The following is a 15461-nucleotide window of genomic DNA, read 5'->3' on the forward strand; positions in this document are numbered from 1 at the left end:
GCTATTTCAAGAATTTTGTCCATTTCTATTTACAGTTCCCCGTTGAATGCTCCCTTCCATGGATGCTGGTGGATCATGTGATCGAATCTCCAGTTATTGGTCTACTGGAGAGTGCCTTGATGTCATTTGACATCTATAATGATGCTGCTCAGCAAGCATTAGTGATCCTCAAGCAACGTTTTCTATACGATGAAATCGAAGCTGAGGTAACCCTTTTGGAATCATCACTCCATCTTCCTAACTTCACATATGTACATCAATCTCTATATTCAGCAGATTCTTATGGTGTGACAACATTCTTAATTCCTTCTAATGAAATAAGGAACTCTATTATTTTTGAATATTAAGCATTATTGTCACCTTTGAATATATGCTCACATCATGCTTAAAATGTGTTTTGTTTAAGATATTGTAATATCGATAATGCTTTAGGAAATCTTGTTTAGTAGACTCAATAGAAAGCACTATACCTTCCCTGTGTGACTTAAAAGGCTTACACAGAACCTTTTGTTTTCCATATTTTCTGTAGGTGGACAATTGTTTTGATATATTTGTCTTGAAGTTGTGTGAGACTATTTTTACATACTACAAAAGTTGGGCAGCCAGGTACCTCTTTCTTTACCTTTTGTGTATCACATTTACTGAATTAGACGGTCTATAAGAAGTTGAGGGTCTCTTATTCTGCAGTGAGCTACTTGATCCATCATTTCTCTTTGCCATAGACATCGGCGAAAAATTCGCTGTCCAGCCAATGAGATTCGTAGCTCTTTTGAAAACGACTAGAGTGAAGGTAAGTATAAGCTTATATTCTTTATCTAGTAATGAATTTATCTGTTTTACCAGAATTCATCTCCTGATTTTGTTATGTCCAGTGGTATGGTTCAACTAGTATTCAAGCAACCTCGTTTTCTCTGGTTTATGGAATTCTCCAAACTTGCATTTGCTTCTTTTCTTCAAAGATTATGAAAATATCCCGATTGGTGTGCAGGTTTGGAATGTTTCGCATAACAGATACAGTTCAACACAAGTGACTTGTCTTGACAAGAATTTTTTGCCAAAACAAAATTAGGGTGGCAAATTAAGGACATGGACAATATGCTGTTGCTTTAATAATTTGACTGAATCTTTTCAATAGAAGGAAAATAAGATATGAGATTGTATCTACCAAAAAAATAAAATAATGATGTATCTGCAAAGGTTCCACAACCTACTTATCAAAGAAAAAAGGAAAAAGAAAAAAAAAAAAGAAGGAAGGTTCTGCAAACACTGACCAAAATAATCATGGATATTGTTTGAATATTTGTGAATATTTTAGCATATATATAAAAATAGTAGGTGGCTTAATTTACTTTAGAATCTTTATGAATATTTTAGAATATATATTAATATAGTAGGTGGCTTAATTTACTTCTACTGTAATTAGGTTGAATTACTCATGTAAATTCTTGAGGGAATAATCAATCTGGTTTCTCTCTTGTCTCTTCCGCTTCACGTGGTATTAGAGTATTGGTGAGGAACATCTGTAGAAGAAAACTGAGTCACACAGGTCACCGTGTTTCAATTTCAGGCGATTGTAAGGGCTAATTTGCATTATCTCTTGTTTTACAAGTTTTGTGCGAAAACTAACACTACCGCGAGGTCCGGAAAATTCAAGCGAGCAAATCCCAGCAAGCCCCTCCGGCCTCCAACCTTTCATGCACCCTCACAATCAGCAACAAGAAGTTCTCCCGCAATGCGTCTGCTCCACGCACCGAGCGCATGAGCACTCTTCCTGGTGTGTTTCGGGTTGGATTCTTGTTCTACGTGGTCGCCTACTTATCCCGACCTGAACCATACCTATTCCAACTAGTTGGGACAACCAGATTCAGATCTAGCACAGTTCTGGCAAGTCTACTGAATGCGTCTGGGAAAATTTTCTGCAACCTTCATATTTTATTGAACGATTTTCTGCCACCTTCATATAATTTGGAAGTTCCCAATACCCTGTTTCCGACCCCAGCCACAAGTTTTTTTGTCACGGCCCAAAAGGCCATGAGTGGCACCCACACTAATCCTTCTATGGGAGAACCATCTAAACCGAACCTTTACCCAAGCACTTAGTCAATATTAAGATGATGATATCATAAAATCAACATAATAATAATAATTCAGGACTATTCGTTATTAATGCGGAAGTCAAATAAAATACTTACTAAAATCCCCAAGACCCGAAAGTCATCGTACAAGAACTACTAACAAATCATGTCTAAAGAAATCTCCAATAAAGTAAATAAGGAATGTTTCATTGCCCGAAAGATGGACAATAACAAATAATATGACCCGTGGCAGCTTGAAGACGGGAATGCTCACACTTCGGATCAAGATCTGCTATCAACCCTAGAGGTGAGGTCGTGTCTGAGCCTCTGGAAAACTTTCTGCACTCAACAAAAGAAGAGTACAGGGTAGTATCAGTACAAACCACTATGTACTGGTAGGTATCATAGGCCAGCTCAACTTAATAGGATGTACACAACATAATTAGAAAAACAAGTAGACAGGCATCATCAAATAACAAATTCTCATTGAATCAACAATACAGCAGGTCAACAGTGCTCACAAACAAGCCACATAACTATCAAGAGTATCAGCCATACGGTAAACATCCACAGAATCAACACAAGTATGTATACACATGCTATGAGACTTATTTTTGCTCAAATAGTCATGACCTGCAGGGAACAATCTATGTTCATGTACCGTACCAGCGTGATACCCGATCCAACATATACATATCCATACCGGCGTGGTACCCGATCCAACATAAATCTAAACATACCGGCGTGGTACCCGATCCAACATAAATATAAATGTATCGGCGTGGTACCCGATCCAACATAAATATAAACGTACCGGCGTGGTACCCGATCCAACATAAATATAAACATATCGGCGTGGTATCCGATCCAACATAAACGTAAACAAGTATTATCAATATCAATTTACACCTCACAGCATACAACACAATGTGTCAAGTTTACAAGTACACTTAAAGTCATAAGACAATTCCATCAAGTCAATTTTCAATAAACATTTATACACGAATCAATAATCCAAACATCAACAATTTCACGCATGTCCGAATACCAATCCACAAACATCCAATTTAGGAGCATACACACAATTAAGTCGAGTCTAAACTCCAATTAAACCGTAACCTACCTCAACCGAAGAATCCAAATGCAAGCTAATTTGCAAGGACTTTGCCCTTCCGTAAAGTTTTCGAATATTTCAAATCTGTTCAAGTATATAATCCCCATAAGAATTCAAACTAGCATGTCGAAAAGAATATTTTTTTCTAATGTACGAATCCCGATCGGATACCTAAATTCATTGAAATCATAACTGTTGATGACTGTGCGAAAATCCAAAGCATAAAACCACAAACTGTAGCACTCCAAATTTAGCCATTAACTTAGCATTATTATTGCTATTCATTATTACTCAAATCATTAACTCATAACTACCTTTTGTCCTTATTAAGAAAAATTATTCCAGTAATAAGTTAATAGCAAAACAACAAAATTATAAAAAGTTAAATTGTTGTACCCAAAATTTCTCAATCTTACAAGATTCGTACCACTGCCTTGGACATAAAAAAAAAAAGAAAATCATTTTACTTCATAGCTTCTTATTAATATAACACCAACAGTAATGTTCCAACATACTAACCTGGAGCTTTATGGAAATTATTCTTTTCTCAAATCCGGCCAATGGCGATTCAGTTAACTTCGTACCCCTTGATTAGCCACCACTACCGTTTTTCACTTTTTGATTCTAATATTATTACTATATAGGGTAAAGCCTTTCAATTTAAATTTATTTTAGTACTAGCCACATAAGTAAATAAATTGTCGATTTGACCCACTAAATCACTAATTAAGCTAATTATTTAAAATATCCAAAACTTTTAATATATCCTCAAAGTTTATTTGAAAGCCCGTAAAAATAAGCTAAATATGTAAATTGACTAGAAAGTACATTTCGGGCCCATTGAAAATACTACATCACTAATCCGAGGCCGTCTCGATAAAGGTTGACTATTATTGGGTTTAACTTTTTCAAACTCAATAACCCCGTTATTGACTTAAATTACTTTCGAATACTCAAAAATATCGATACTACTCACCACTTTAAGTCATAAATCATGTATACAAACTACGGGGAGCGCTAAAGTAAGGAAGATGAGAAAATTTCACAAACGACCGGGAGGGTCGTTACATTTTTTCTGGAAAATAGTTGCTGGAAGTTTTCAGCTAGTGACAATCAATTGATATCAAGTTGGCGCCCTTGTGTCGTCCATTCCAGAGAATAGAGATATGGAGCAACCCCATGTTTTGTTGCTCAAGGGGAGTTTAGTAACATGGTGTGTAGACTACGACGATCATTTTATGGTTTGAAGCATTTTCCTTGAGCATGGTTTGGAAAATTTAGCATGGCTATTTAGGAATTTGGCAGGGTCCAAAGTGAACCTGACCATTTTGCATTCTATTGTCAACATTTACTTGGTGGTTTACGTCGATGCCATAGTTAGGTAATGATGAAGATGGAATTACCATCAATCGACCCAAATTTAAGCTTTTATCATGTCAGGGGAGCCTCTTAGTCATCCTGGAAGATGTTGGTGGCTAGTAGGACTTAGTGTTGTAAGTCAGTTCGACCTGACATTGCCTTCCCTGTTAGTGTTGTAAGTTAATTCTTGTATCCTCCCTCTGACAGTCACTGAAATGAAGTTATTCTCATTCTTTGATACGTACAATATGTTGCAGGGAAATGATTATTTTACAAAGGCCTATGTTGCACAAACTCTTCAAAATCCCTTCTGTAACCCGTGTCAACACGACATGAGTGTGGGTGTGGATATACAAATATAGATTGGGCACGATCACCCTCAGACTCTTAAAAATCCCTACTGCAACCCGTGTCGACATGACATGCATGTGGATGTGGGTGTTAATATACAAATATAGATTGGGAAGGATCACCCTCTGCCAGTCGATCCATCCATTTCTGGCTACTATGCTATAGTTGGGAGAAATTTGGTCTCTTGGAAAGCAAGAAACAAAACGAGGTTGCTAGATCAAGTGCAGAGGCAAAATATCAAGGTATGGTAGTGGCTGCATCTGAACTCATATGGATCAAGCAGCTACTGAAGAAGTTAAAATTTGGAGAGAATAAAGCAATGGAACTTGTGTGGGATAATGACGCTGCCCTTCACATTGGACTGAATTCGGTGTTTTATGACAGGACCAATTAATTTGTCAGAGAGAAGGTATTCTCGGAGACATCGTCACAAAGTTCGTGCGGTCAAGTCATCAGCTTGTAGATGTGTTCATCAAGTCCCTAGCCGGTTCCTAAATAAGTTATTTGTGTAGCAAGCTTGGTACATCTAATTTGTATGCACCAATTTGAGGGGAATTTTAGAATCCGTGTGAAAATTCTAGAATATTGGTAAATATAGTAGGTGACTTAATTTACTCCTATTGTAATTAGGTTTAAAATACTTTTCTTTTTAGGACATGTGAACATTTTTATTTAAATCCAATAGCTTAAGGAAATAATCAAACCAAATTGTTTCGTAGATTCTTTTCTACTTTACAGATATAAATGCGTATTAATCAACAGAAAATGTGTATTATCTTCCTTTAAAAACAGATGTTCATTATTGCTCTATCTTTCACTTGTCTAATTACTTGTTACTTCTTCTTAGTCAAACCTATCTAGAGGAAGTTCTCCAACATAACCTCCAGAAGGAGAGAGAAAAAAGAAAGGATATATTGTTCTAACACAATTAACATCATGTTTACCCTTGGAGGGTGGGTGGGTGGGGAGAGTGGAAGCAGAAGAAAGTGAAGGTGATTTATATATGTCATGCCTCATGTCCAGAGGTTCATGGATATAATCAAACAAACAACAACAAACCCAGTATATTCCCACATAGTGGGGTCTGGGGAAGGTATAGTGTACGCAGTCCATACCACTACAAGAGGCTGTTTCCGATAGACCCCCGGCTCAAGATAAAAGGCAGTATACAGAAGTATCCAAAGCATAGAATCGTGATAAAATAACATAGGTACGACATCCACAAAAAATTTTACATTGCCAAACAAAGGACACCGAAGTCCACCTAATTACTGACTACTACTCATCCACACCCTTAGCCCTCTATCCTAATGCTTTTTCTCCATATCTTCCTATCCAGGATCATGTCCTCAGTCAGCTGTAACTGCTCTATTTGTCACGTTTAATCACTTCTCTCCAATATTTCTTCGGTCTACCCCTACCCCGCTTGAAACCATCCAAGACCAACCTCTCACACCTACAAACTGGGGCATCCGTGCCCCTCCTCATCACATGACCAAACCATCTCAACCTCACTTCCTGCATTTTATCCTCCACTGACACCACTCCCACCTTCTCCCGAATAATTTCATTCCTAACCCTGTCAGCCCCTGTGAATCCACACATCCAACGCAACATCCTCATTTCCGCCACCTTCAATTTTTGGATATGAGAATTCTTAACCGACCAACACTCCGCTCCATACAACATAGCAGGCCGGACTGCAACTCTGACATGGATATAATGACCACTTAAAAACATATATGTTGCATTAGTCTACAAAAATTTAAACATAACACTAGGGATACCATTCATTTTAGAGCAGTGCCATCCATTTTGACCAGTTGTTGCTTTTTTACTTAGATACCAGGTCATTTGTTACTTTACCAGGTCATTTGTTACTTATTCTCCCTTCCTACATCATGCTAATGTTTATATTCTAAACTTGTTGTATATGAGAATCTTGATTTACCTACATTAGTTCGCTCCTATGGTAGTCATTTCTAACTAGAATTTCTTTAACATGCAGCTTCTAGGTAGGACCATCAACTTGAGAAGTTTGATTGCTGATAGGTTGAACAAAATGTTCAGAGATAATCTTGAATTCTTGTTTGATCGCTTTGAATCACAGGATTTATGTGCTATTGTGGTAAATACTATCACGTATCTCCTGGATTAACCCAATCTGAACATTTCTCATCTCTTGAAAATATAAATACACTCTCCCTCTGTACATATATCAGGAACTGGAGATGTTGCTGGACATCTTGCAGCTTACTCATGAATTACTCTTGAAAGACCTTACAATAGATTCTTTCAATCTTATGTTGAATGAGATGCAGGAGAATGTATCCCTTGTTTCTTACTCTAGTCGACTGGCTTCTCAGGTTTGTCAATGTCTTTCTCAATCCTGTGTGAAATTTGGTACGACAGATACTCGTATTTATCTCTCTCTGTGTTATCTTTTGCTGCATGCTCCATTTTTTTTTTGAAACCGGTGACTTTTCTGCTGCATGCCTCCATCTTAACTAGTCTTCGTGACTGGTGAATTATGACTCTAATTACTATAGTCTAAGCTCTGCAATTCTAGTCGGTTGTGAATAATATATATGTATATCACATAGTCATGAACTTCAGTGATTTCCTATACGTATTTCTTATACAGCCAATGAAAAGAATGACACGTTTGCAGTAGTTATGATTTTAAAGTTAATGGTGTACCTAATTTTGATACCATTTCTTCTGAAACCTTAATGATAATTGGTGCAAATTAGTTACTTACCCAATTTTGTTTTCTTTTCGAAGTTCTTCTTTTTGGTTTCCGCTCATATCTATAATTTTTGCATAAATTTTTTAAAAAACTTAATGAAAATTTTATTAAAGAACAGCACCCAGAGAGTGCAATGATTAAGTTGTAGAACCCCCAAAATGTATCTTAGTACACTAGCTACATGTGGAAAGAAGTAAGGAAATAACACCTTATCTACTTGTATCTGCATAATGTTAAAAATTGCACCTTCTGAAATGTTAGCTTTTCCTTTTTTTATTTGCTTCTGAAATGTTAGATATGATCACAAGAGTCTTGAAGTTACCTTCTCTTCGGTTATTAGTGGTGATTTTGATTAGTGAGGAGGTGATTAGGAGGTGGGATGATGGTTGACACACTCTGTGTGGGTATGGAAAAGAGTGGTACTGGGCTGCATGACAAATGTCAGTTTCTAATTCAATTCAAGCGAGTGATGAGTACATTTACAGTAAATGATTGGATATGCAAGGCTTTCACTGTATAATAGAGGAAGTAGACAACAGAGAACTAGCACATGTGGTTGACGAATTTATCTGAAAGGTGCCTGAAATTCAAATTGTGTTTGAACCCAGCAGTTCTATATTATTTAGTAGTATCATTGTCTCTCCAATTGAATAAAACCACAGCATAACAGGCTGGCTCTTTTGAGCAACGAAATTAAATTGAGGTAGATTTTTCAAAATTTTCCCCTCCTAGAGAGGCATAGTTGATTGATTGATTTCTTCCTCCTAGACTGAGAAAGTGCTTCTTCACCTTTCTTGTTTTTTGATTGGAAGAAACAAGAAAGGGGCAGACGACTTTCTCAAGTCTTTTCTTTGCCTTTCTTGTTTTGGTTGAGAAGGAAAACTTAAAACAGGGAACTCAAAAGAACTCTTCCTGCACACCAGCATAACCTTGAGTTTTCGAATCAATGTCTTGAGCAGCGACATGTTTCTGATATGCTGTATGTCAGCTACCCTAATTTTGCAGTATGTCAGCTACTCTAGTTTTTAGTTTCACTTGCTAGGTGGAAATTTTGCACCAAGTTTCATACCAGATCCTCTGTAACTTCTCGAGTATGCTGGACTTTCTCCTGAAGTAATATTTGTGAAATATCAAACGCTAAGCTAAGAGATCAAGCTAAAAACTTAAAACAGTCCTCCCACAAAGAAAAGAAAAAAGGTAAAACAGAAAAAAAATGAGAAAAAAAGAAAAAAGAAAATAACAATGCCCTGAACTATAGTAGGTTAACATGCCTACTAGGGCACATAGATGCAGAAATATAGCCTATCATTTTGGTTACTGCAAGGTTAACAATCTCACTGGAAAGGAAATGCTGCAACTTGTTCATTGATCAAGTGAAAAAAGGGTTTATAGACCCAGATTAGTGTGCTGTGCGTTAGAACAGTGCTAGTTTTATCATCAGTACAGTAGATCATCCTTGGTTGTCTTCATTTGTGCAGGACACTTGAATGATCAACCTGCATACGTGGATAACTGCCTATTCTATACTCTTAATTTTATTTCCCGATATGTGCTAGTTGTTCTTCCTGAATTATTATACATCACCTGGACGAATTGTTTTCCTGTTAAACTTTCTAATTAAGAGTCCTAATAAGAAAGTTGTTAATGCCGGAACATCTCACTGATGTAATCAAGATACTTATCATGCTCTTGATGTGCTCTAGATTTGGACAGAAATGCAAAATGACTTCTTGCCAAATTTCATCCTCTGCAATACTACTCAGCGTTTTGTCCGATCATCACGAGTGCCCCCGGTTCCTGTCCAGAAGCCTTCGATTCCTTATGCAAAGGCAAACTTCTACTGTGGTACTCCTGTAAGAAACTATTTCCTTGATGCTCTCCTGACTTAATTTTCTGTTACAGTATTACTCTTTAAATGGTGTTTTCTGCTGTGATCATATTCAGGCAACTATAGGTCTACTAAGTTTCTTCAGTTGCAACTATTCTCTTATTCTTTTTCCTGCAGTTTTTCATTGTTTTCTCTGTTGTATATTATGAATATTGCTTTTTGAGCTGAAGAAATGATATCTGAATCTTACTTGTGCAATTTGAGAAAAAAAGCTTAAAAATGCTCAAATAAGGTTGCAAGAAGAACACATAGAGAGGATAGGAGATCTTTTGATGGAGTCAACTGCTTTAGGCATTTTGAAGGCTAGGTGTATTACCAATTTGTTCACTTGGTCGAACTTGTATCCTGCTGTTAATACAGAACAACTTCAGTACTTTATCTACTCAATAGTTCTGGCATAGGTAGTCTGTATAGTCAGCCAGAGATATTTTGTAAGCTCAAATGCTATATCTTCTAATTCTTGCATCTTCTTGATGCTTTATCAAAGAATAAAACATAGAGGAAAAAGAAGAGGTCAACCATGATAGTTTAGTGACGTCCTAGGTGTCTCTCCACATGCCTCGGTATAGGTGCGACATTGTTATAATTGAATGTGCTAAAAGGAGATGAGTTATATTTACATTCACGTAGTTTGAAGTTGTTTCATCAAACCTATAATCTCTTTGAATCTGTGAATCAATTGCACTAACTAGAGACAGAATGCAATAGCAGCAAATGATCTATATAAAAGATACCAACTAGTGGTACTAAGGTTTAGCTTTTGTAATTACACTTGCACTCAGTTATGTATTTGTAAGGAGTCTTCTTTGTGCAGTTATGTATTTGTAAGGAGTCCTTTTAGTGTAGTTCGACAATTGTATGCCCGTGTAGCAATAAATGTGAAATTGAGAAATTTGAAGTACTTAAAGTTTCTGAGAGCCTGTAATTTGCTGCCACTCTCTCTGGTTCATTTACTTTTTTTTCTTTTTAATAAGGTAAACGAGTTTCATTAAATCTTGCCCCAAACATGCCCGTATGCAAGTAGTATACAAAAGATAGAAAACCTACAAAAACATATGGTTTTCTAGGAAAGACATCCAGTCTTTTATACAGCAAGAAATATCATGGGTGCACCAAAAATAAATAAGAGGATAAGAGGCTACTCTTCAAATCCACAAAATTTATGTCCGCCCCTGCAAATGCTCTCCTATTTCTCTCTCTCCAGATACCCACGTAAGTGCTATAAGTAACAGTGAAGCAACTGTCCAAGCCTTGCACCTTTTCCTCCTTCTACCACGACTCCACGACTCCAGGTAAACATGAACTCCTTTCCTGTGCTTGGCATCACCCATGGAAGGCCAAACTAATTAAGTATTTTCCACCATAAAGTCGAGGAAAAACGGCAATGTAGAAGGAGATGATTAATATCTTCACCCGCTTCCTTGCACATAAAATGCCAACTAACCCTCGACCTTCTTCTTCCTAAAATTTTCGGCTGTCAAAATCTCCCCTCTAGCTGCAACCTAAGAGAAATACAACTTTCTTGGGACCTCGGAATCCAAATCTTTAAGTTAATTCTCATATGGGCTATGGAAATCTAAGTTGCTCGGACTCTTTAAATATGTCTATGGCTGCGTGTCGGATCCTCCAAAAATAGTGTATTTTTGAAGGATCCGACACGGGTGCGGCAACATTTTTGGAGAGTCCGAGCAACTTAGATGGAAATAACTTTATGGTCATATTTGTATTGGTCATACCCAAGAGAGAAAACTTCAAGTATCTTGGGTCCACAACAGATGGGGCAATTGACGATGATGCCGAACACTGTATTGGAACTGGGTGGGTGAAATAGAGGCTTGCCTTTGGAGTACTCTGTGATCAGAATGTGTCGCCAAGGCTTAAAGGTAAATTCTACAAAGTGGTGATTAGACCAGCAATATTGTATGGGGTAGAGTGCTGGCCAGTTAAGAATGCTCATATTCAGAAGATGAAGGTAGAAGAGATGAGGATGCTCAGATGGATGTGTGGGCATACTAGGAGATTAAGAACAAAATATATAAGAGAAAGTGGAGTGGCCTCCATGGCGGACAAAATGGGGGAGCGAGGCTAAGATGGTTTGGGCATGTGAAGTGGAGGTGCAAGGATGTGCCAGTGTGGAGGTGTGAGAGGTTGGTTGTAGCAAGAATTAGGAGAGGTAGAGGTAGGCGAAGAAGAACTTGGGGGAGGTGATTAGACGGTACATGGCACAACTTTAGCTGACTCAGGACATGATCTTAGATAGGAAGGTATAGAGGTCGAGCCGTCGAGGATTAGGGTAAACGGTTAGTAGGTAGTCGAGTGTTGTCGTACTTCTAGTAGTATGATTTACGTAGCGTGTAGATTCTACACTTGTTTGTACATTGTTATTTTGTTCTTTTTTTCTTCTTACTTTCCTGTGTGGGTTACATTCTTTTGATCCTAGGATCTATCAGAACAACCTCTCTATCCCGCAAAGGTAGAGGTAAGGTCTAGACTTCCTACCCTTCCCAGACCCCACTTATAGGATTACATTGGGTATGTTCTGTTGTATTATCATATTTTTAAGTGTGTCTTGAATACACTGGATGCAATTACTTCCCATGATATTTGGATTATTTTATAGCATAATTAATCCTTCTCTTGTTTATTGTTCTTGCTGTAGGATCTGAATTCTGCTTACCAGAGCTTTGCTCGATTGTACTGCGGGTTTTTTGGTGTGTCTCACATGTTTTCTCTAGTCAAGCTTTTGGGATCTAGGTCACTTCCTTGGCTTATCCGAGCCCTTTTGGATAATATATCGAACAAGGTAAACAGATTTTCGACAATTATTAGTCTCTTCCCTGCAATATCATTTCAGTATTCATGTCACTGTTCCATAACCATTGGTTTATCATGATTTTTTCTTTATTTGATAATCATTCTGCTGCTTTGAGATCAAATAAATGAAAATATTTGTAGATTCATCTGTCTGCAGTTTGTGGCATATCATCATTACGAACCTCTGTTTCAAATTCTAATGCATTCCAAATTCTTGTCCAGATTACTACCGTTGAACCAATGATTACTGGACTGCAAGAAGCTTTGCCGAAGTCTGTAGGGTTACTTCCATTTGATGGTGGTATATCAGGTTTGTTTGTTACATTAAAAAGCAAAGTATGACCTCCAAAGGGATTTTTTTTTTTTTTAAAAAAAATCAGATAATATGCTTTATTATCAAAGGACCAAATATACCTGTATACAAGAACTATATCCAAAAGCCGAAAACCTTATAAAGTGATATGGTTTTCTATTAACAACAGTCAACCTTCTATACCTATGGAACCTCGTGGGTGCCCCAAAAGGAAATATCGCACTGTGTGCAAAATCCTTCTCTATTCCATCAAAACTTTCCTATTTCTCTCTCTATATGGTCCACACAAGTGGTAGTGGAGCAACATCCCACGCCTTGGATTTCTTCAGTCAGGGGCCATCTCTCTGATTGAGACTGTTTGTGTACTATACCAGAGTTTTGGGTTAAACCATAATCACTGTCCTTCGAACTCAATTATCGGATGAATGAATCAAATAATGGGGAATTATAAAAACATTAATAGAAAGGCTTTCTTTTGGAGAATCATGTTGTGTGGAATTTTCTACTCTCTTTGTATGCATCATATATGCGCGGCATTTTTTTTTTTTTTTTTGAAATTGGTAACGGTATCTGTTTCTGTAAAGCAGTACATAGGTTGTACTGAAACCATATTCACAAAGTGGGACTCACAATCTACTGTCTATCTCTATAATGAGTCTTAAGACATCAACGATAGAGACAGTATCATTAGAGTAAATCTGGTTACACCAAAAACACAAAAGTCAAAATACAATTCAACTTGACTTGCTGCATACTATTCTCCCTATTCTCAACTTTAAGATTCCTCTCTTTCATGATTGTCCAGCATATGGTTGCCGGAATGATTCTCCAGTTGTTTATGTTCTTTGCATGTACTCCTGCTTCTTCCCAACTGTATACAACCTCTGTGATTCTTCCGGGCATGGTCCAAGAGATGTTCTTGAGCCTTAGGAATAATCTCTACAACTGACCAGTGATCTTGCAGTGGATAAACAGGTGATTAACTGTTTCAGTAGTTTCCCCACAAAAAAAACATCCTGAGCACAAAGGGATCCCTTCTTCATCAAGTTTCCTGAGTCAACACAGCTTCTTTGGCCAGTAACCATACAGTGAAATGGAAGAGAGATAAGAGAGAACTCATCTTGATTATTCCCTCAATCTATTGGGGTTTAAATGGCTGAGTTTACATGTCCTAAAAGGGAAGGAAATCAGTTCAAATAAATACCTAATCAATACAAATCAATAGCTAATTAATACCTAATTATAATAGGAGTAAATCAAGCTACCTACTATATTTGCATATGCTATAGAATATTCATAAGATTCTAACACTCCCCCTCAAGCCGGTGCATACAAATTATATGTACCATGCTTGTTACATAATAACTCGTTCTAGGATCGGCTAGGGACGTGAATATGTCCGCAAGCTGATCACTTGACCGCACGAACCTTGTGACGATGTCTCCTAGGAGTAACTTTTCTCTGACAAAATGACAATCAATCTCTATGTGTTTGGTCCTCTCGTGAAACACCGTATTCGATGCAATGTGAAATGCAACTTCATTAGCGCACACGAGTTTCATTTCTTTAGTATCTCCAAATTTCAACTACTTCAGTAGTTGTTTGATCCATATGATTTCACATGTTGCTACCTGCACAACTCGATATTCTGCTTCTGCACTAGATCTAGCAACCACACTTTGTTTCTTACTTTTCCAAGAGAGCAAATTTCCCTAACTAGAACACATATCCTGATGTGGATCGTCTGTCGGGGGTGACCTTGCTAAATCTGCATCTGAATATCCAACAATTTTCTCATGTCCTCTATCTTCGTAAAGTAGTCCTTTCCTCGGAGAAGATTTTATGTATTGAAGAATGTGAATAACTGCATTCCAGTGATTGTCAGTAGGAGAATTCAAAAACTGACTTACAACACTAACCGTGAAGGTAATATCTGGTTGAGTCACTGCCAAATAATTCAACTTTCCTACTAGTCTTTTATATCTTCTAGGATCGCTAAGAGGCTCTCCCTGACCTGGTAGGAGCTTAACATTTGAATCCATTGAAGAATCAATAGGCTTACAATCTGTCATCCCTATCTCCTCAAGAATATCAAGTGCATACTTTCTCTATGAAATGACAATTCCTGATTTAAATTGAGCGATCAATGCCCAAGAAGTACTTTAATCAATCAAAATCCTTAATCTGAAAGTGCTGGAAAAGGTGATGTTTCAATTTGGTAATTCCCTCATCATCATTACTTATAATAACTATGTCATCAATGTACACTACCAAATACAAATATAAACCTGGTGCAGAGTGATAATAAAAAAAAAGAATGATCAGCTTCACTTTGCACCAGGCTAAACTCCTAAATAACCATACTAAACTTTCCTAACTATGCTCGAGGAGACTGCTTCAGGCCATAGAGTGCTCGTCGTAGCTTGCACACTTTGTTACTAGACTCTCCCTGAGCAACAAAACGAGGCGGTTGCTCCATATATACCTCATCTTCGAGGTCTCCATGAGCAAAGTCATTTTTAATATCCAACTGGTAGAGTGACAATGGCGAACAACAACCATGGATAAAAAGAGATGAACTGAACCAAAAATCTGGGTAACCCTTGGCCATTAGTCGAGCCTTTAGGCGTTCAATCTTTCTATTTGGACCAACCTTTATTGTGTATATCCAACGACAACTAACTGTAGACTTACCAGGAGGTAGAGGAACAAGATCTCAAGTACCACTAGAGTGCAAGGCAAATCTCCTCAATAAGCTTGTTGCCATATATAGCCAGCCTGGATGAGAAAGAGCTTCT

General features: G+C 37.5%; 1 protein-coding gene across 1 annotated transcript in view; it reads left to right on the forward strand.

The window, feature by feature from the left end:
• LOC107867875 (protein PIR) overlaps window positions 1-15461 on the forward strand; it is a 69130-nt gene that overhangs the window by 29392 nt on the left and 24277 nt on the right. The window contains exons 18-25 of the mRNA XM_016714342.2: window positions 36-206; window positions 530-606; window positions 688-790; window positions 6908-7027; window positions 7122-7265; window positions 9352-9501; window positions 12196-12339; window positions 12573-12660. Of these exons, the coding sequence (XP_016569828.1) occupies window positions 36-206; window positions 530-606; window positions 688-790; window positions 6908-7027; window positions 7122-7265; window positions 9352-9501; window positions 12196-12339; window positions 12573-12660 (997 nt within the window). The remainder of the gene's footprint in view (window positions 1-35; window positions 207-529; window positions 607-687; window positions 791-6907; window positions 7028-7121; window positions 7266-9351; window positions 9502-12195; window positions 12340-12572; window positions 12661-15461) is intronic.

This window comes from Capsicum annuum, chromosome 4 (assembly GCF_002878395.1).
Source record: "Capsicum annuum cultivar UCD-10X-F1 chromosome 4, UCD10Xv1.1, whole genome shotgun sequence".
Classification (NCBI taxonomy): Eukaryota; Viridiplantae; Streptophyta; class Magnoliopsida; order Solanales; family Solanaceae; genus Capsicum; species Capsicum annuum.